The sequence below is a fragment of the Euphorbia lathyris genome, chromosome 8 (genome assembly GCF_963576675.1).
Source record: "Euphorbia lathyris chromosome 8, ddEupLath1.1, whole genome shotgun sequence".
NCBI lineage: Eukaryota > Viridiplantae > Streptophyta > Magnoliopsida > Malpighiales > Euphorbiaceae > Euphorbia > Euphorbia lathyris.
Window position 1 is genome coordinate 82,473,650 of NC_088917.1, and position 22,206 is coordinate 82,495,855.

At 35.9% G+C, this 22,206-nt stretch overlaps 1 protein-coding gene and 1 long non-coding RNA gene across 2 annotated transcripts; one reads left to right on the plus strand and one right to left on the minus strand.

The window, feature by feature from the left end:
• Positions 1-7,743: 7,743 nt before the first annotated feature.
• LOC136202422 (uncharacterized) lies at positions 7,744-8,470 on the minus strand. The gene is made up of 4 exons (XR_010674435.1): positions 8,311-8,470; positions 8,065-8,124; positions 7,900-7,963; positions 7,744-7,790 (listed from the first exon to the last, which is right to left on the minus strand). It is a non-coding gene; the product is annotated as an uncharacterized lncRNA (long non-coding RNA).
• A 6,375-nt stretch (positions 8,471-14,845) lies between these two features.
• On the plus strand, positions 14,846-20,572 carry LOC136202682 (PHD finger protein Alfin1). Its single transcript, XM_065993451.1, has 5 exons — positions 14,846-15,242; positions 15,403-15,435; positions 17,525-17,753; positions 19,787-19,916; positions 20,012-20,572. Exons 1-5 carry the CDS (start codon positions 15,146-15,148, stop codon positions 20,285-20,287), a joined length of 765 nt encoding a protein of 254 aa, XP_065849523.1. The 5' UTR covers positions 14,846-15,145; the 3' UTR covers positions 20,288-20,572.
• The last annotated feature ends 1,634 nt before the right edge of the window (positions 20,573-22,206 follow it).

Sequence of the window (22,206 nt, forward strand, 5' to 3'; positions counted from 1 at the left end):
TTTGGGTTAATATTCAATGCCTTAGTTTAGTACTAACCTAAGCTTTGCACAAATTCCCTAATTTCAAAACCAAGACTAAAATTTCTTCATCGAATCATTCCTTTATGTTCCGACACTTTTATTTTTGATGACAAATAACGGAACTTTAATTAATTTCCGAAGGAGGGATAGCATGTCGGGAAAATTTAAAAGAGTCAATAAATTAGTTTAATTATTTTGTTTATTTTATTTTTATTTTTATTTTTGTTAGTGCAAACCAAACTTAAAAGTGCGGGGTTGCACGTCCCTCCGCGTTATTTAAAATGATGCCTATTCCAAGGGCGTCGCAAAAAAGAAACTAAAACAAAAACAAAAATAAAGCTAGGAAAAGAAAAGGGGACCCTTAGTGGTCAGGGGTTACGCGAGGCGTGCCCAGAGGGGCGTCCCGCGTAACCAGTACGTTTTGTGGTGTTACTGGGCAGAGACTCAAATACGCGGGGCGCAGGAATTGGGCGCCCCGCGTGTTTGAGCTTCTGAACCTTTTTTAAACATAAAAACGAGGGGACGCGGGGCGTGCCATGGGGTACGCCCTGCGTGGCTTTATTACAAACAGCAAAAATAAACAGCACGAAACATAAACGGAAAGTACTAATATATTAGAAAATAAAAAGATAGTACATGAAACATCAAAACAGCAAAACAAAAGAAAATGAAAACACAAAGAAAATGGAATTATGGTTGAGATGGAGGTGGAGGTGGAGTGCCATGGAGGTTGAAGTATGAGGCGAAGGAGTTGGTGAGGGCATCAAAGCGAGCATCGAGGTGAACCCGATCCTCTTGTTGTTGGGCTTCGATGGAGTCGAAGTGGGTGTTGAGGGTGGCGAATTGAGAGTCATAATGAACCCGGTCCCGGCGTTGGTTATCCTCCAAGATATCCAACCGAGCATAAATGGCATTGAAGTCATGGTTGGGTGGAGGACTGAAATTGAGGCCCAAATCTGAATCCGAACCCCCTTCCTCGTTGGCATGAGCAGCCCCCGAAGTCTCTCCCGGGCCCGAAGTGGAATGGTTAAGGGACTTAAAAGCATTTTTCTCCACGGGCCTAGGCAAAAGGCTGGGGAGGCGAGCAAGGGTAGCCTCGCCAAGAGCGGAAGTGGCGAAAAGAGTGACTAGATGGCCGAGCCCGATCTTGCCCCGCTTCCGAGTGGAAATGTGGTGGAGTTGGACGGCCACAAGATAAGAGAGGTCATAGGCACAGTTGTTGACACAACAATAAAGTGCCAAAAGCTCGTCCTTGTTAACCTTGGTGGATTTCGTCTTCCCCGAAAAGTAGACGGAGATGAAGCGGTGGAGAAGTTGGAGGATTGGATCACGAATGAGAGAGGGGCGGAGGTTGGAGACGTCATAATCCTCGGACCCGGTGATGGAAGTCCAACAATCACGAGCGAAAACCTCCTCGGGCCAATGGGAGATACCGTTTTCCGCTTGTTTGGTGAAGTGAGTGCGGAGCCATGGGGTATCAATGGTGAAGGGGTGGTTATGAAGGCGGAAATTGAAGAGGGCAGCACCGGGGACATTGTTAGAGGTGAGGGTGGTGTAGAACTCCAAAACTAAGGAGGGGTAAATGCGGTGTCTTGCCAGAAAATGATCGTACCAAGAGAGAGCACGGAGGCGCTCTACGAAGGCCTCGCCAAGACCGAAACGGTCAAGGGTGTTCCGCTCTATGTACGAAAGTTCCATAAAGTGGGCAGCGGACAGTGTCTGGTAGTGCTCGGCCTCCCCCTCAGTTAGGAGATGAAAAGGGGCCCGGTGTAGGTGGGTAAGAAGTGGAGTTCCCTCCCGTGGGGGTGATTGTTGGTTTTGTGCGGAACGGGAGGAACGGGCCCGTGTGGACCGTGGGGGGCGTATGTCGGCGACTCTCTTTCTTGCCATGGCAATGGTGATAAATGGAGGAGGGTTGAGAGAAGATGGGAGAAGAGTGTGATAAAGTTGGGAAAATAGTGATGGAAGAAGAAGGAGAAAGAAGGGGTATATATAGGGGGGAGAGTGGGGAATCCAAGCAAAGCTCGGATTCCCAGAGGGGTACGCGGGGCGTAAAGGGGCCACGCCACGCGTATCCCTTCCTCTAATGTTTATTTTATGAAAAATCGGTGAGGTACGCGCGGCGTAAACTGGGTTACGCCACGCGTATCTGACCTCCTGCCCCTTTTTATGACAAAAAGGGAAGGGACGCGGGGCGTAAATGAGGTTACTCCCCGCGTAAACGGACGAAAGATGAAGGATTTTTTTTGTGGTTTCATTTTCTGGTTTTTTTTTTTATTTATGAGTGTTTAATGATTTTTAATTATTTTATGATTTTTAAATTTTTTTTATTAATTTGTAATTAAGAGGGTAGTTAATGAAAATTTATTATGGAGGGAAGTTAAAGGTTTAAATTTGAAATGATGGAATTTGATTGGGTGGAAGAGGAGGTGGAGTGTGGAAGTGGAAAAGGTGTATAGGGAAGAGGAGTGATTGGAAGTTTGAGGGATGGGGAATTGCCATGGGGAGTTGTGATTCACAACTCCCCGAGGATACGCGCGGCGTAACCTGTGGTACGCCCCGCGTGTCCTCCACGTGGCATTTATTAAAAAGAGTTCGTTTTTATTATTTTTTAGGGAAAGCGTACGCGGGGCGTAAATTTAGGTACGCCGCGCGTAGTGTGTTCTTTATTAAGTAAAAAGGGCAGACACACAACTACGCGGGGCGCAATGGGTTGTACGCCCCGCGTATTTTAAGATTTTGGATTAATATGGGATTTGTTTTTCTTTTGATTTTATGAAAATAAAAGAAAATGGGAGAAAATAAAATAAAGCAAAAGATGAAGAAGAAAATAAAATCACCATAGTGCAAAATAAAGAGAAAGAAATAACGTTTAGAATACATATAGACAAATGGTTCGAGGGATTCAAACTGATGCTACGTTTTGAGTCGAAGTAGCTCGACTTTCTTGTATGGCGGCTTATTGCAAGACGTCCGCGTTGGAGCTTGACGGGTCCGAACTCCTATTGTTGAGGAGCGTTATCGCTTGTCCGAATTCCCTATTCTTACCCCGCGGATTTTGTTCAGTGTTTGCCGGGAGGGTTCCTAGTGGCCTTTCTTGTTGTTGACGGTTCAGGTGGGCCACCTGGCGGCTAAGATCCCTACAAAACACTTCGCTATCGGAAAGACGGGTTAATATGTCATTCAACAAGGACGTGACCGATTGGTCGTGTACATTGTTGGAAGGTGGAGCGTTTCGATTGCCGGGCGCGGCTTGCGATTGTCCGAGCCCGTTTTCCCGAAATTCTTGCTCAAAGCCGGATGGGGGCCTCAACACGTTATTATTGTTACCATATGATAAGTTTGGGTGTTGGTACCGAGGCCTCCATCCGTTGTTATTATTATTATTATTGTGGTGAGAATAGGAGTTCGGATGGGAATTATACCTTTGGTTACCTCCTATATAACTTACATTTTCGGCATCTCCGGCGAAGGGGCTACCGATTTGGCAATTAAATGCATCATGGTCTCCACCACAGTGAGTGCACACCATGACCTGTACACTTTTATTGAGGCTTAATTGGGCGATCAACGAGTCAAGCTTCTTGTTCATTTCAACTATGGAGCTTTTCGGAGCCTCTTTCTCCACAGCGAATGTCTGGTGTCGCGACGGGCCGGCAAGCCGATCCTCTTGCCATTGCACATTGTTCCTTGCGAGCTCATGAATGAGCTCGTAGGCCTCACTAGCTGACTTCCGAAATAGATCCCCACCTGCAGCGGAATCAACAGTCGCACGGTTAGTGGGAGTTAACCCGTGGTAAAAAGTGCTTACCAAGTCGTGCTTTGGGATGTCATAGTGGGGGCAGTTTCGGAGCAACTTCCGGAACCTAGCCCAAGCTGCGTGAAGGGCCTCGCATTCCAACTGCCTGAAGGATGTGATATCGGTCCGTAACTTGACTGTTTTGGACGGCGGAAAATGGTAGGAAAGGAACTCCTTTTCGAGCTCTTCCCATGACGTGATGGATCCCGCCTCCAATGAGTGTAGCCATTCCAACGTCTGTCCTGTCAGTGAAAAAGGAAACAATTTCAGTCTCACAGCCTCAACGGGAACACCATTTTGCCGAGAGGTATCGTCACACATAAGAAATTTATCCAAATGTTCGTTGGGGTTCTCATGGAGTTCCCCTCCGAATTGACCGCATTGTTGTATCAGTTGGATCATTCCGGCCTTGATCTCGTATGTGTTGGCCGGGATCGTGGGAGCGACAATGCCGTTATGATTTTGGGGACGATGCGGCGCAAGGATCTCCATCATCGAATGCGTATCATTGGCCCCACGGATGTTGTTCACGTGTAGCCTTGGGTTTCCGTTGGGTTGGTTGACCTCGGCGTTGGGGTTTGCCATTCTTTCTCTACGTAACCTACAAAGAGTACGTTCAATTTCGAGATCAATAGGTACGAGAGAAACACTTTTAGATCGGGTGTGCATAAAGTAAAACAAGTATAAAAGAATTATCAACAAGAAAGAATAGTGTTAGCAAACGTATATATAAACAATTTATACAAAAAGAATGCTTAAACTAACAATGAAACGTTTTTGTCTATTATTGTAGTATATTATAAATCCCCGTCAACGGCGCCAAAAACTTGATGGGCGTGGCGCCTAGGTAGAGCTTTCTAATGACGATTTAAATATGTATTGCGATGAATGTGCTATGTCTATGGATATGGTCTTTATAAATTGCTCTTAACTCTACTAGACACTACGACTACTTAGGGGCAAGTGTACCCCGTCATTATCAAGTAATAATCCGGTTAAGACCGGGTATCGAATCCACGGGATTTATAATTACAAGTATTAGACGACTCGGTTTCGTATGTTATTTAAGCGGTAATTACTTTGGGGTTAAGTAAGACACAACTACACACTATTCCTCACTATTGGCGACACAGATTTATGTAGCTAAAACTCTATGAAGTGGGGTGAATGTGATAAGTTATAACAATGATAAATAATGACCCTAAATGTATACGGATAATAGTTTACTCTTGCAAAGACGACCAAGTGTAGTAGAACCGACCCGTGAAGCACTTAGACTACTTGATTCCTAGTCAAGGCGTGTCTAATACGGGGGAATTAGAAACTAGGGCCCGTAAGTTTCGTGGCTTGTCAATTCCTACGGTTTCCGGTTTGTCACTTCCGGTAAGGCAACACCTATATAACTCCCTAAAGATAGCCCGAATGGCGGCGGTAATCGCGTTCTCCTACACAATAATCAATTATCAATATCAAAACAAGCAATAAACATTAACACGTAAAGGGAAATAGAGATTATAAATCATAAATTATAAATATGGAAAGTGATTAGATGAAATACAACCAAGCCTAGTACATAGGAAGAGTACAAGCTAATTAGCAAGTAAAAAGGGAGAATCCGCCCTTGGAACTAGCTAACCGGACTCAAAGCCGTCTCCTAGGTCGTGGAGGTGGAACTCTCGAGCTTGGTGATGAATGGTGGAACGGAACGTAAATGGAACGCCGGAACAACGAACAAGCTCTCGAGGGGGAGAGTTTAACTTACAAAATCTGAATCTAAATTACAAGGAAAGAAAAGAGTATAGTGTAGCTCTCTAGTATGTAATTGGTATCAAATGAAGTTCAAGAGCTTCTTATTTATAGACATCAAGCAAGGGTAGGTTTGTAATTTCACAAAGCACAAGTATGGAGCAACATTATTTGGTGCAGAAATCCCATGATACGCCCCGCGTAAATTGGTCTACGCCCCGCGTAAATGCCCATTCCGTCAGAAATCTTCTGCATGTGGACCAATTCGTTGTCTTGTTGACTCAAGTACGCCCTGCGTAGAGGATTATACGCCCCGCGTGTTTGAGTCTCTGGAGTTTTATTGCCTGAATTGGTGCCTTTACGCCGTGCGTAGCTGAAGTACGCCCCGCGTAAAAGAGTCTCTGATCTTTTTATGTTGAAGAACTGCCTTTTACGCCCCGCGTAAATAGTGGTACGCCCCGCGTAGGTATAGTTGACTCTGGGAGACAATGCAGTCTGACTTTCAGGATTAAGCCAATTATTGCCGACATGTGTCATACGCCCCGCGTAGTGTGTCATACGCCCCGCGTATGCTGAGTTAGTTCCACATGGTGCCTGCGGATAAGGCAATTATTTCTGGCACAATGTTTTACGCCTCGCGTACAAGATAATACGCCCCGCGTATTGAGTGGATTTTTTGCTCTTTTCTCGTAGCTGAAATACAAATCTTAAGAGCCAAGTTAGCTTGACGTTTTTATTTCCTAAACTAATCAAAAACGAGGAAAATAAACTAAAAGTACGAGATTTATTTTTATTTCTTTATTTATCAAAAACACTTTATTTTTGTAATTAAACTTATTTATTTTACCCGAAATCATCCCGTAAATCACGCTAAAAGATAGGGGTAAAATACCCCTATCAGTAACCTCCACGGCAAGTCATGGAGGGGGCACGAACATCCGTTCTTTTTCAACGTCAAGAGCTCGCATAACCTTTTTATTAGCCCCCATTTTCCAAAAAACTTCTAAAAAGCACCATCTTAGATGTAAAAGGTAAAATTACACTTGGTTGTCAACGTTGAGAGAATTTTTCATCTTATCCCTAAAAAAAGCTAAAAGTTGTTGGTATATAAACTTAACCAAACAATATATTTTCTACAGTTTGAAGTGAAATGTTAAACGTTGTTCCGAAAAGCTGAAACAACATCCACCTAAATTTATTTTTAAAAAAAACACCACTAAATTTATGATCTAGAATAGATAGATATTGACCAAAATTTGGACCACTTGCATTAACAAATAAAAAGTAAATAAGAAAAATTTATTGACCAAAACTAGAATTTATGAATTTGTGTATTTAAATATTGAATTTGCATCTACCACTGTGCAAGAGAATGCTTACATCTACCCATTTAATATTAAATAAATCACAAAGTTCTCTAACAAAATAACGACTAAAAATTTTGTGCTTTTCTACACTGTCCTATGCCTTTCTATAGTTTGACTTGTCTTTTCCTATTTTATTTTAATTTTCTTTTTCCATAATATCAATTAAATTAATAATTATCAATTCATCCGTGTGCATCTGTTTTCTATTATTCTTTCATTTATATCTTTTTCGAATTTAGCAAGAGCGGAAACGGTTTATCTTATCTGTGGATCAATAGATCTACGTGATTGCATAAAAAAAAGACTCAGATCCAAATATTCGAAATGACATAAATGCTGAAGATTTGATTACATCTACTTTTCTGCAGATTTCGATTTACGATAAATATATGTTTTATTATTGTTTTGTGTTTTTTATGTATTTATGGCATTTTTTCAATGTTTTGAAAATCGGACCGGACGTTGAATCAGTGAGACAACTGGTTCAATGTTCAATAGGTTCAACCGGTTCAACCGGACTAGTTCAACCGGATAACAAAAAAAATAAAATATATATATATATATATAATAAAATCCTGTTTCATTGAACATAAAATTAAAATTTTCATACATATAAATAACCAGTTCTTTAAGTTAACATACTATTTAAAAATTCAAAATTCATACCGATAATATAAAAATTCACACATCAATAATCAATCCTTAATTTAACACATTAATTAAAAATTCACATATCTAAAATCAAACTCATAGTTTAACACAATACTTAAAATTAAAATTAAATTAATTAACACCAATCATTCAACTAACCTCAAGGAACGAATCATAATCGGAGTAGCAATTGCCTGATGAAGAAGCTGCATAGGAAAGGAGTAACTTAAGTTAGACTGTAGGAGGCATTGCCATTGCAATATTCAAACGAATTGACTATCATACAAACCAGAAGATAAGCTCTAAGAGAACTACCGATGATGAATAGAAGGCCGCCCACCCCTTTCAATGCTACAGCAGCAGCAACAGCAACCTTCAGCTGTAAATAACAATCACCACAAATGTTAAATATTCAGAATAACAGATACCAAGTACAAACAACAAATAATTACTAATGGAAAAGTTCAATCTCTCACTCACTCCAATTTTGGTTTCAAAGACTTTGCAGCTGACCCTCCATCAGTACCAAATTTGTTGAATCTACAAGGAAGAAGAACAATGGTCATTCGACATGATCCAGAAAGATAATCTGCCGATTACAACTGAACACATAGAATAGAACAAACTAGAGCTCACTTCTTTAAATGTAAAAACTAATTACGCAAACTGAATAAAAGAAATGGAATATGATCAACTCATTGCAAAAAAAAAAATTGAATCACAGACCTTCTAATAGACGATAGAAGCCTGTGCGATCAGATTGACGGAATCGGCGAGTTGAGAGACTCTACCATAGACGCAGGTTCAACAATTAGGACTTGAAAAGCATAAATAAATTTGAATTAGCAAGGATCGGGGAATCGGCTGTGGGAGAAGAAAAAGAAGAATTAGGGTTCACGAGTTATGGGGGGAAATGGAAGAACGCAGCCTAAAAGAAAAAAACGAGGCTGTTTAGCTTCTTTGTATAATTTTTTACTTTTTTATTTAATTCAGTATTTTTTTTTTCAAAAAATGGCAAAAAATCGGGTTCAATCCGGTTCACCGGTTCAACACCGGTTCACGGTCCAATCCCGGTTTGATGCGGTTTGATATTTTTAAACCTATATAGGTAAAACCGGATCGGATACTTGACTGGTTCGCGGTTCGACCGGCCGGTCCGGTCCGATTTTCAAAACATTGCATTTTTTGCTCTTTATAGTCGGTTTAGTCTCTTTGTAGATCTTTTAAAATTTGATTCCTTATGATTATATTTATTGCGATTTAATTTAATGAAGTTATAAGTATTTTCATAAAAAAAATAATAATAAAATCATCTAACATTTTTTTAAGATTTAGATCTTTCTATAAATAAAATAAAATTTTAGATCTTTAATTTTAAAGAAAAAAATTAATTTTATTTCCAAAGTAATATAAAAACTTCAATTTTACTCCCATTATAGTTCTAAAAAAATCTGTTAAAAATGCTACATGTAAATCAGAAAAAAAATTAAATGAGTTAATGATTATTAATTTTTAAAATAATTCAAAATGTTGAATTTTACACTGTAGTAAAAAAATTAAATGAGTTAATGATTATTAATTTTTAAAATAATTCAAAATGTTGAATTTTACAATGTAGTAAAAAATAATTGAATTTGATTATATAGTAAAATATTTATTTTAATTTTTCTTTTATATAAAAAAATCGACATAATATATTTTCCGCCCTTGAACTTATTCAAAAAAACATAATTAGTTCCTTCGATTTTCAAAGTGATAGCTCATTTAATTTATTTAAAATATCTCGATATCCCCTTAACTTACTTATATTTAAATTATAGTAAATTAATCTATTGATTGCAAAAGAAAAAAAGTAAACTGCATGCGGAAAATTTGTTGCGTGTGTTTTAAAAAAATTAACGAATTGACACGTAAGCGACACATCTGACTTGAACTGACGTAAAAAAAAAGAAAAAAGATTAATTAATTTTTTTTACCATGAAATCCAATATCTCCTATTATTTCGGTAGAAATTTTTTAGGTTTCTTGCTCCAGTTGTAACAACTCTTCCCCCACTGTATTATACTATTAAAACACAACTAAAAGTGAACAATGTTATTACATGATTCGTAAAGTTAGGAATTTTATGGTAAAAAAATTAATTAACCTCTTTCTTTTTTTCCTACGTGCCAAGTTCGATGTGTCGCTGTGTCAATTTATTTTACTTTTTCAAGAAGCGTGCAACACACCTTTCACATACAGTTTAATTCCGTGCAGCTGAGAATTTGATTAAGTACATATCTTAAATAAGGTAAGAAGGTTATCAAAATATTTTAAACAAGTTGAATGGACTATCGATAGGGATGTAAATGAGGCGGGACGGGGTGGGGAATGCATTTCACATCCCCATCCCCGACTAATCGAAGATAACTCTATGGCTAATTTCTATAAATATTTTTTAAATATAGTAAGAGTGAACTAAATTTTCTATTAGGATAATATTTAAATTTGCCTCTAAAAAACAAAAGAAATGATAGAAATTTATCAATACCATTTTCAATCAAGATCAAATTTGTCAGCATGTTAAAAAAAAAAAATTAAACAAACTTACTTGATGATTATTCAACTGTCATATTAAACTTTTCAGACATTAATTATGTCTAATATATTTACAGTGTTACTAATATAGTTCCAAAAACTTTCCAAAAAAACGAATAATTAAAATCTACCACGTGTAAGTTAATAATAAAAAAAACTAATATAATTAGACTTTTCAGACATTAATTATGTCTAACATATTTACAGTGTTACTAATATAGTTCCAAAAACCTTTTAAAAAACGAATAATTAAATCTGCCACGTGTAAATTAATAAAAAAAACTAATATAGTTAGACTTTTCAGACATTAATTATGTCTAACATATTTACAGTATTACTAATATAGTTCTAAAAACTTTCCAAAAAAGCGAATAATTAAATCTACTACGTGTAATTCAAAAAGTTGAATTTTATACTGTAGTAAATGAAAACTGAATTTGATTATATAGTAAAATATTTTTTAATTTTGCTTTTATAAAAAAAATCGACATAATATATTATCCGCCCTTAAACTTATATAAAAAAAAACATGATTAGCTCTTTCAACTTTCAAAGTGTTACAATAGCTTTTTTAATTTGTTTAAAATATTTCGATATCTTCTTAAATTGTTTAAACTATAGTCAATTAATCTCTTGATTGCAAAAAGAATAAACTGCATATGGAAAATTTATTGTGCGTGTTTTGAAAAAGTTAACGCGAGCGATACGTCAGACTTGGACTGACAAATAGAACAAAAAGAAAAAAGATTAATATTTTTTATTCACCATGAAATCCAATATCTCATGTTAATTTGGTAGAACTTTTTTACGTTTTTTGCTCCAGTTGTAACAACTCTTCCTCCCAATACTATTAAAACACAGCAAAAAGTGAACAGTGTTATTATATGATTCACAAAGTTAGGGATTTTATGGTAAAAAAATTAATTAACCTCTTTCTTTTTTCCTACGTGTCAATCCAAGTCCGACGTGTTGCTATATCAATTTATTTTACTTTTTCAATACACTTGCAATACACCTTTCACACACAGTTTACTTCTTTGCAACCGAGAATTTAATTGAGTACATCTTAAATAAGGTAAGAAGGCTATCGAAATATTTAAACAAGTTGAATGGACTATCGATAGTGATGAGGGCATCTTATCCCTAAGCCCGAGCCCGGAGCAGCAAGGAGCTAATCGAGAGAATCCCTTGAAGGAAAAGGAAGAACAAACCAAAACAGAGGGCACGCGGGGCGTGTCTATCCAGGCGCACGGCGTGGAGAGTGTGGATATGGGAGGAGAATCAAGAAATGCGGGGACGCGGGGCGCCACCAGTAGTACGCGGGACGTGGATGACAACCCCGAGGTGGAAATTCCCCAGAAGGTCAAACACGCGGGGCGTACACCTTGGGCGCCACGCGTAGATCTCCACCCACCGAACCTTAAGACTCAGGAGCCTAATGACGCGGGGCGTGTTCCACAAGACGCCGCGCGTAACGAGCACGAACCAGCATCTCCCAGTTCAGAGGCACATATACGCGGGGCGTAGATGCTAGGGCGCGGGGCGTACTTGTCCAGGAGAATACTTCTCCTCCAAGTTCTTACCTTGAGGGGACCATTTTCTGCCACCATTATTTACTGTTTTGCCATTACCTTCTTATTACTCTTTTGCCATGAATTATCCTATCTCCCTATTTTGCCATTGTGCACATGTTTTGGCCAAAACCCTATTCATGGGCTTTTGGTCTTTTCCCTTTTTATTTGGGAGAGTATTTAAACTCTCCTCTTTGTAATGTTCCACAACTTTTGATGAATTAAACTTATAGCCTCCATTGAGAGCTTGGATTTCACATCCATTGGGTTAGCTCAACCTTCAAGTTTAGCTTGAGAAGATCAGGTTCTTTGTTGGTTTACTATTAAAACATTCAGTCGATTTCAATCTACATCAGATAGGGCAGGACGGAGCTGGGGAATGCATTTTCCATCCTCATCCCCGACTAGTCGGGGATTCCTCATCCCGTCCCCACGAGCTAAACGGGGGCAAACTTATCCCCTTCCCCATCTCGTGGGGAATCCCTTCCCGTGGGGATCCTCATTAATTCCTCATTTACAGATGTTCCAAAAACGTTATCCACATTCCTCATTCCCCATTCTCTGCAGGGAATCGCCGTTTATATTTAAAAAAAATCAGTAAGGACAAAAACGTTTAAGACAGTGACTAATAATATCAAGTATTAACAATCACCCTCAAATTTTCCAAATCACAAAAAATTAAAAATAACCAATCACTTAATTAAAATATACTTGAATCATCCAAATAAATCAATTACCACAAGGAATAGTCGGGGATTAACGGGGCAAAGACGGGAATCCTCACCCATCCCATCACGGGAGAAAAAATTATCTTATCCCCATCCCATGGAATCCTTATTTGAGATTCCAATCTTCATCAGGACGGGTCACCGATAAAGACGGAAATCTCTGTCCCATTTATATCCCTAACTACCGAAACACTTTTAAATTTCAAATTTCAATCAAACTTGGTGGACAAGTTGAGAAAACAATAATCTATTAAGGAAAAAAACTCTATCATCGCTAATTTCCATAAATATTATTTTAGAATATAGTAAATACGATTAAAATTGATCTAATTTCTTTACCATGAAATAAAATTTGACCGTTTTGTATAATAATAAAAGTAAAAATGACATTCTATAATAATATTTTAATGACAAATTTAACCCTTACCTCCGGATTTATAAGAAGTTCATCATTCAACTTTTATTACAAACATATGCTCAATTTTAATTAAAAGAAATGTAAAAACAAATTCTCAACACTTAAAAAAATAGAGATAAAACATAAAAACACTCGTAACGTTAAAAGTCAAGAGCAATTTTATCTTTAAAATTTAAAATGATTCAATTTTATTTTTAATATTGGCAATCAGAGTAATTTTACCTCTAATGTTGATCAATTATGTCAATTTCAGACATCATTAAAAAAACATATATATTTTATCACCGTATTTTACATCGATTGCATATTAATACTGAGGGGTAGGGAAAGACCTAAGCAAACTTGGAAGATGGTGATCGAGAGTGATATGAGTTAACTAGGGATTGAGAAAAATATGGTAGTGGATGTAGAGAATTTACACGACTTGATTTCACGGTTTTATATGATGGTTTATGTTAGCCGACTCCGAATCATTTCGGGACTAAAGCTTTGTTGTTGTTGTTGTTGTAATAGAATTAAAGATTAATATTTTAAAGAAAAAATAGAAAAATAAACCTTGTGGTTTGGCTGATTTGCAAAATCAGTCATCGTGGTTTAAAAGTTTGCAAACGAGAGTATGTACTTTATTAATTTTGTAGTAAAAGGACATGTGATTAAATTTTTCACCCAAATAACACTTGTGGTTTAATTAATTTGCAAAGTTAAACTGAGTTTTGGATAATTTGCAAAGTCGGTTTTTTTAATTGCTTCAAATCATTTATTTTTGTTGTAAATACTCATGACAATAATTTTTGAATGAGTGGATGAGTTTGTAAACTGCAAAAAAAAAAAAAAAAAAAAAACACATATATATGTTTGTAAACTTTTAAACCACGTAGATTGTTTTTGCAAAATGGCCAAATCGATTTATTTTTGTATTAATTGATGAAATATTTGAATTTTTTTATCCAACTCGTGCTAAACATAATATGATTTTTTTTTTAAATTCACGTCTACCCATATATTTGTGATCTATTACTGATTAGTGATAAAGTGACCTACCTATACAGTGGAAATGACAAGATTTATGGTTGAGAAAACACAATTTGATGAATTATTTTTCAAATTAATCTAACTTACCAAATATTATGAAAAAAATTGCACCATTTTAGACGTTAGTGGTAAAATTGCTCTTACCCATTAACATCAAAAGTATTTTTTACTGCTTATTAAAAAAAATGAATTTCCTTAAAAAGAAGGGTAATTAATTTATTAGTCCCTATATTTTGATAAAACACACTGTTTAGTCCCTGTATTTTCAAAAATACATGATAAGGTCCATAACCTTTTTCTCAGTGAACTGTTTAGTCCTTCCGTTTGTTTGTTAGATTTTTTACTATTTATGACTTCGGAAATGACTAAATTACCATTTACTATTTACCTTCAAACTTTAGAAGAGGAAATCCAATTTATAAGAAGAAGCTATTTGTATGGAGAATAAGAAAAAGAACAGACCCAATGCTTACGAATTTGAACGATTAAGAAGAAAATCAAGAAGAAGAACACTCAAAGTTGATTTCAGATTCATTAGAGTTTAAAGGAAAAGAAAATAAAGGAAAAGAAGAACGCAAATCCAAATTGACTAACAAAATCTTCATGAAAGTCTAACGACATGGACTACCGAGAAAAACGTTAGGGACTAAACAGTTCATCGAGTTTATCATGTGTTTTTTAAAATATAGAAATTAAAAAATGTATTTTATCAAAATAGAGGGACTAATAAATTAATTAGCCTAAAAGAATATGAATTTCCTTAAAAGAAATATGAATTGTTAACAAAATTTGCGCCTAATCATTAATTAGAGACAATCCAAAATTAAATATTTTTTTTTTTTGAAACCACCAAATTAATTGTGATTATTTTTAAATAAAAAATAGATAATAACAATAAAGTTTAGAAAAAGCTCTTTCTCTCTCTCATATTTTGTTTTTCTAGTTTCCCCAATTAGAGTAAAATTAGAAAATCCAAACAGCAAACCCTAATATACCTCTCTCATTCATTTCCTAAAATTCATTGGATACAGAGAGAAAAAACCCTAATTAATACGATTATTACTCTCAATTACACTCAACCAGAAGCATTATCATTATACATACTTCTTCATCTAATCCCCCCATCTTGTTTATATATATGTATAAGATAATCCTTGTATAGAGAGAGAGAGAGAGAGAGAGAGGAAAAAGAGGGAAAATTAGAATTCTTTTGATTTTGAAGACGAACAAGGGAAATGGAGAGCATACCGCAACCTGTACCTCGAACCGTAGAAGAAGTTTTTAGCGACTTCAAAGGCAGACGCGCTGGATTGATCAAGGCTCTCACTATTGGTTCGATATTATCATTTTTCATGTTTTTACAGCCTGAATTGTAATTCTGCGGATTTGTTTAATTGGGTTTTGCTTCATTCGCGTGTATGTTTTTGGGTTTCTCCTGTTTTTTTTCTTCTTCTTCTTCGCGCTTATGGGTTTCTTTGTTTGTTTGTTGCAGATGTTGAGAAGTTTTACCAACAGTGCGACCCGGGTGAGTTTCTGGTTTTATTTCTGAATTTCCTTTTTTTTCCCCTTAAGCTCGATTTTCTGTGGTCGTCTTGCTATTTGTTTCGAATTTCTACACACTCTTCTCAGATAGTACTACGTTGACTCTTGAACTGAGTAATTAAGCTTATGGGCAATTTTTTTTCCTGCGATTTTTATGATTCATGGTTCGTGGGTTTGTTGTTCTCGAACATAGATGTTGGGAAAGGAATTTGTTCAGCCTTAATTTTTCTGTTGTAGTGTTTCTTAAACTGTACTTCCATTTCTCTCTTTCAACATATGAGAATCTGTGTTTGAGTAGGTGATAAATGTTAACATAGCAGAGCAAGAGTTAGCTTGCAGAAATTCTTTTAAGATGGTGTTTTTCCTGTTGAGAGCTGCCTGATTTTAGAAATCTATCGCCCATTTCAGTTTGATTTGTTGAAGCTGGCTTGTTCTATTTGTTCCTTTTTGTGGAAATTTCTGCTGTATTCTACACTTGTTGAGTTGTTCATAGTTGTAATAAAGGTTAGGTTATATCTTTTTTATTGTAGCTAATTGGTTCAGTGAACATGTCACTTATTCATTTTTGAGTTTAAGAGGTATGATGTGATTTAGTCTCATCATTGTTTTAAGAAAATGAAGGGAAATGTTATGCTAGATTATTATCAGTCAAGGGTATGGAACATCAATATGGAAGTATTTTCTGCTTTTGCTTAGTGAAGTTTCAGACTGAATTATAGAGAATATGGACTTGTATACTTTGTTGGTATTGTTAATATGTGTAGATTATATTTTATTTGAACAAGTTATTATTAAATCACGACTTTACCTTTACTATTGTAACAATAGGATGATAAGTGTATTATTACTGCTAATACTTATCATTTTATTTTCTATGCCCTAGGAGATTCCAACTGTTAAGTGAAATATGATTTTACTACTAAGTATCAATTGCATTTTATATTCTAAAACATTTGTTTGGCACTTGTGAGCTGGTTTGTGCAGTTTGTATATAACTTAGATACTCGGCTGAGAGTGACAGTCTTTCATGCATAAGCGTGGAAAAGTACATTTAGTTGATTAACATCAATTTGATGTCAAGCCCATCCTTTAGCTGTTGCAACTGCTAACATGACTCTAACTGTCACACTTTTAGCTACAAGATTTAAAGATTCATGCTAATCCATACCATGTGTTTGATTGTAACCCATAGCTACTAGTTTGGCCTTGAAGGGACCTGGGTTATGCAGTTTGTATAACTAAAATGCTTGGGTGAGAGTGGAAATTAATATATGTGATAATATGATCGTGTAAAAACATACATTTGGTTGATCATATATTGAGCATCTGACTGCTGTTATTTATAGCAGGTTTTGGTTATGCTTTCTTCTATTAATGTCTAAATTCTTTTGAGCCTCTGGGTATCGTTTTGGTGCGACTTGAGCATACTATTATTGAAACATTGTTTGAGATGGTAGTTTAATAACGATTTTGTGCGTGAATCCACTCTCAACATGAATCCACTTGGAGGATTGGTAGCAAATATATTGTTATGCAATGAAGCATGTTTCTAAGTGTTATGAATGCTGTAAATACTAAAAATTGAATTATTTATATAAATTTGTGATATGTGGTTGGATATGGAATCTTGGGGATATAAATACTGGTTTTATCGTTTGTCTTTGCAATTACAACTAGTCAACATTATAACAACCAATCCTTTATCTCAACGAGTTACATAGGCAATTTTTATATAAACTATCTCTCCCTCTGTTTTTTTTTGGGGGGGGGGGGGGATATGTTGAGATCTTATCATGTTTTGTGTAGTAGTACTACCTTAAACAGTGGCTTCTGTACTATATGGTATTGTTGTAGTTATCATCTCATTAGAATTTAGAACTGTCTATTGTCATATTAAACGTATCAGTTGAGCAGAAATATTGTCATCTGTTTCCTTTATCATTTTGAAATTCAATAGTATGGATTTTCTTGCAAGTCGTAATTCATGTATTTCAGATGTCTTTGGTGGGAGTTTGGGATTTATTTGAATTTCAAAAAGCTTGTTTCTGAAACATTTAAGTTTGCATTTACAGATAAGGAGAATCTGTGTCTTTATGGACTTCCAAATGAGACTTGGGAAGTCAACCTGCCTGTGGAGGAGGTGCCTCCAGAGCTTCCTGAGCCAGCACTAGGTATAAATTTTGCTAGAGATGGAATGCAAGAGAAAGACTGGTTATCACTTGTTGCAGTTCATAGTGATTCATGGCTGCTGGCTGTAGCATTCTATTTTGGTGCGCGCTTCGGGTTTGGTAAGAACGAAAGGTACGAGTAGCTTTTCTCTTTGTTATTATACTCCTAATGTCCTCAAGTTTACAGTTATTATTTCTTGTTAAAATACTAAATACAACATTATGCAGTTACTTATCGTATTGCCATCATGTTGAAGTCATCCTGCATCAGTGAATCAGTGGAGTCCCTTGGACTTTTTATATCAAATATTTATTTGATGAATGCCGACCTATTTATGCATCTTGTTTACTGAAAGATGTACTGTTGAGTTTCAGGACAGGAGCCTGTGTTAGTATGGATATGCAACTGTTGAGAATGTGCTGCAACCTCATAAGAGGATAACTATGATTGCTGATTTTATCATACGATATATTATAGTTAGATCTGTTATGTTCAATAGCAGTAGTTGCGAATCTTAACCATTCATGTAAGACATTAACTGGGTAAGCTCCCAAACGAAATAGACATGACCAAAAGATATGGTCTGCTTATCTTTTACCAAAATTTAAGCCTTTACAGTTCTGTGGAGCCTTCTTTGAACTTGTTCCAAGATAATCTACTTTCCATATGGAGAAGTTTCACGGTTCTCTGAGATCCCGAAACTGCAAAACTAGCTGTAGAACATCTCATCATTGTACTCAAATTTGCCATTATCTCCATCTCAGTTTATCCTTTAGCAAATTTATCCTCAAATAGCTAGAGGTATGCTGTTATGACGTTGACTTACTCTAGGTCAATCTTATGGTATAGATATAAGAGGATTACTTAAAACTATGGTTGCCTGAATAGTACATGAACTTCATGTGAATGATCGTGTCATCCCTTGGTAGGTAGGTAGTTTCAGAGTTTTTTTCTTTTCTTTATAGTGATATATTCCCTACGTTCTGTGTGTTTAATAAGCTTGCTGGCCTGTTATCTTATTTCATTTATAGCTCTGCTATTCTCTTTTGGCAGTTTTCGTAGTATTGGTTTGGAGTTTCCAATTACGTCATAGAGGTGTGAATTTATGATCAACATTTGCTTCTAAATTTTGGTTCATGCTGCTATTTTAGAATGTTTCTTGAAAGTGTTCTTAATCTTTTCTAGAGGAGATTATGTTTCAGGCATGCTCATTTAGGTTTTCTTTTCTAGTCACATGGTCCTTAATGACCAAGTAAAATTTGGTCATTCACCGTTAGATCTAGGCTTATAAAATCTAAGCCTTAGGATGTTTTGAATCTCTACCTTAGGATTCTAATAAGCCTAGATCTAATGGTGAATAACCAAATTTTACATGGTCATTAAGGTCCACGTGATCAAAACCGTATAATTCATTATCTTTTCTGCTCTGCTCTCTTAATTCTTTGTTTTTTTTTGTTTTCTGTAAATTTTGGGGACGCTTTGACAGTTTAGATGCTTGCCACTATATGAACTCAGAATATGATGCTTCGTCTATGATTCTCTTGATTGCAACATCTACATAGTTTTTTTGTTCTTTGGCCTGTTTCAGGAGTCTGTTATTCGGGTTTTAATAGCACAATTGCTCCACTGAAGCATGAACCTTTAGAATAGAAGGGGGTGACATTTCGGGTTATCGCATCAAAATTGTGTTATGCAACTTATGTTATATATATGTTCTATATTGTGATATACGATATACATGCAAGAATGTAATTATAATTCTAGTCCTGTCAGTCGGGTTGTTTCTGTAAATTGTGTTGTCGTGTCAGAGATTTACACCCCTTGCCGACCATATGGATTATGTATTATTATGATACATTTAGTTACATCTCCTTCATATGATAGTTGTTTTGACTGCTTAATTAGTTTTTTCATGGGATTGACATGTTCTGATTTTCAGATAACAACAATCTGCCTCGTTCTAATATGAAACGTTTCGTTCTTGCACTTGTCTTCTTTCTTCTGTAATCCTTAATTGATCTTATAAATGTTCTATTTGATTATGTGAAAAGCCTGAATTGGGTCAAGTTCGGTCAATACTTATGGTTCGAGTTACCAACACTTTTAGACTTTTGAATAAAATGAACAAATGTCTTATCTGACTGTGCTTTGAATTTTATTGACAGAAAGAGGCTTTTCCAGATGATAAATGAACTCCCAACGATATTTGAAGTTGTGTCAGGAAACGCAAAACATGTGAAAGATCAATCATTAACTCACAACAACAGTAGCAAAAACAAATCGAGTGGGAAAATGGTAAATAAATTACACGTCGCATTTCATTCCCTTGTTCTTTAATTCTTTTGCTCGGTTTAATCATTTTTATTTTCTGTTTGTTTATGGCATTCAAGCAATCTCGCCAAATCGAAACTCATATCAAGCCAGTAAAGATGTCTCCACCACCGAAAGAAGATGATGAAAGTGGAGAAGAGGAAGAAGAAGATGACGAGCAAGGTGCTACTTGTGGGGCATGCGGTGAAAGCTATGGCACCGATGAATTCTGGATTTGCTGTGACATCTGTGAGAGATGGTTCCATGGGAAATGTGTGAAGATAACTCCTGCCAAGGCTGAGCATATCAAGCAATACAAATGTCCGGGTTGCAGCGGAAAGAGGGCTAGAGTTTAAAACTTAGATGCAGGTGAAGCTGAAGATGATGACATCAATTGAACAAAGCAGCAGACAAGGTTTTAGAACTTCAAAAAAAAGTAAAAAGTTAAAAACAGAACCAGTTGTCCATTCTATTCTAGTTGATGAATTTGGAAAAGATTGCTGATTGGATTTTAAGATTCTGGTTCTCTGTTTATGTCTAATTTTATTGGGAATTGTGTTTCTAAAAAATAGTTGATGTCAAACTCTAGATTTTCTATTACATATGTTTATGCAGTTTCTGGTTCGGTTCAGTTCCGTTCTTTGAGTCATATTCTGTTATCTGCTTGTCCTTTCTCGGTCTGGAGTCGTATTCTATCTGCTTATCTGCAATTTCTCATTGAGATTCTGTTTGATTCAATTATTACTGTTTGCTGTTCGTTTGAACCAAACACTTTATAACTACTCTTTGGGGTGAAACAACAGACCGAATGAGGCTACAAAAACGAGAACCAAACGGATATTTTTAAAATGCTTGTAGGCTCTGTGCAGAAAGTGTGGCGTTCTAAGCTGTGGTTTGTGCACGTTTGATCTGATATTAGAAATTTTGGTTTAGAAGTGAGCAAAACCGAACCAAATTGAACCAAATTATAATTCGGTTAGATTTGGTTTTTGGTTCATTTGGGTTCGGTTCAATTTGAAACCGAATAAAACCAAAGGGATGATATAATGTGTATATATATTAATTTTACCTTTACAGATCGGTAATTTACTTATATTTAAGGTTTATTTCTATTTTTTATTATTTTCAGTTTATAAATTATACACTTTACGCTATATTAATATAATTTATAAACAAAATTATTATGAAAGATTCTTGATTGGATTTTAAGATTCTGATTCTATGTTGTGTCTAATTTTATTGGGAATTGTGTTTCTAAAATAGTTGATGTCAAACTCTAGATTTAGAGTTTTCTATTACATATGTTTATGCAGTTTCCGGTTCGGTTCCGGCCTTTGAGTCATATATCTGCTTGTCCTTTCCCGATCTGGGGTCGTATTCTATCTGCTTATCTGCAATTTCTCACTGAGATTCTGTCTGATTCAATTATTACTGTTTGCTGTTCGTTTGAACCAAACACTTTATATCTACTTTTGGAGTGAAACAACAGTAAGAATGAAGCTACAAAAACGAGAACCAAACGGATAATTTCGAAATGGTTGCAGGCTCTGTGCGGAAAGTGTGGTGTTAAGTTGTGGTTTGTGCAGAAATTGGGGAGCTTTTAAGTTGTGGTTTGTGCAGAAATTTGGGAGCTTTTGATCTTATATTAGAAATTTTGGTTTGGAAGTGAGCAAAACCGAAAAAACTGAACCAAATCGAATCAAATTATAATTCGGTTCAATTAGTGTTTGCTATATAAAAAATTCGGTTTTTGGTTCAGTCTGCAAGCATGCTTCCGTGCAGAAAGTGCGGTGTTTAAGTTCTGGTTTGTGCGTAAAGTAGGGAACTTTGATTTGATATTAGAAATCTTGGTTTGGAAGTAAGCAAAACCGAAAAAATCGAACCAAATTGAATCAAATTATAATTTGGTTCGGTTTTCAATATATACAAAATTTGGTTTTTGGTTCGGTTCAGTTTGAAACCGAACAAAACCGAATCGAAGTCATAGTATATATTTTAGTTTTAGCTTAACAGTTCAGTACTGTACTTAAATTTACTTCTATTTTTTTATTGTTTTCAATTTATAAGCTATACACTTTACGTATATTAATATAATTTATAAACAAAATCATTATTAAAGATTCTTGATTGGATTTTAAGATGCTGATTCTCTGTTATGTCTAATTTTATTGGGAATTGTGTTTCTAAAACAGTTGATGTCAAACACTAGATTTTCTATTACATGTGCTTATGTGGGTTTCAGTTCGGTTTTCGGGTTGGTTCTGATCTAGAGTCA

Bases quoted from the DNA above. Each gene is read 5' to 3' on its own strand.
- LOC136202682 (XM_065993451.1), top strand. From the start codon at position 15,146: ATGGAGAGCATACCGCAACCTGTACCTCGAACCGTAGAAGAAGTTTTT. The intron at 17,754-19,786 runs GTACGAGTAGCT...TTTTATTGACAG, and splicing joins GGGTTTGGTAAGAACGAAAG to AAAGAGGCTTTTCCAGATGA. The intron at 19,917-20,011 runs GTAAATAAATTA...ATGGCATTCAAG, and splicing joins ACAAATCGAGTGGGAAAATG to CAATCTCGCCAAATCGAAAC.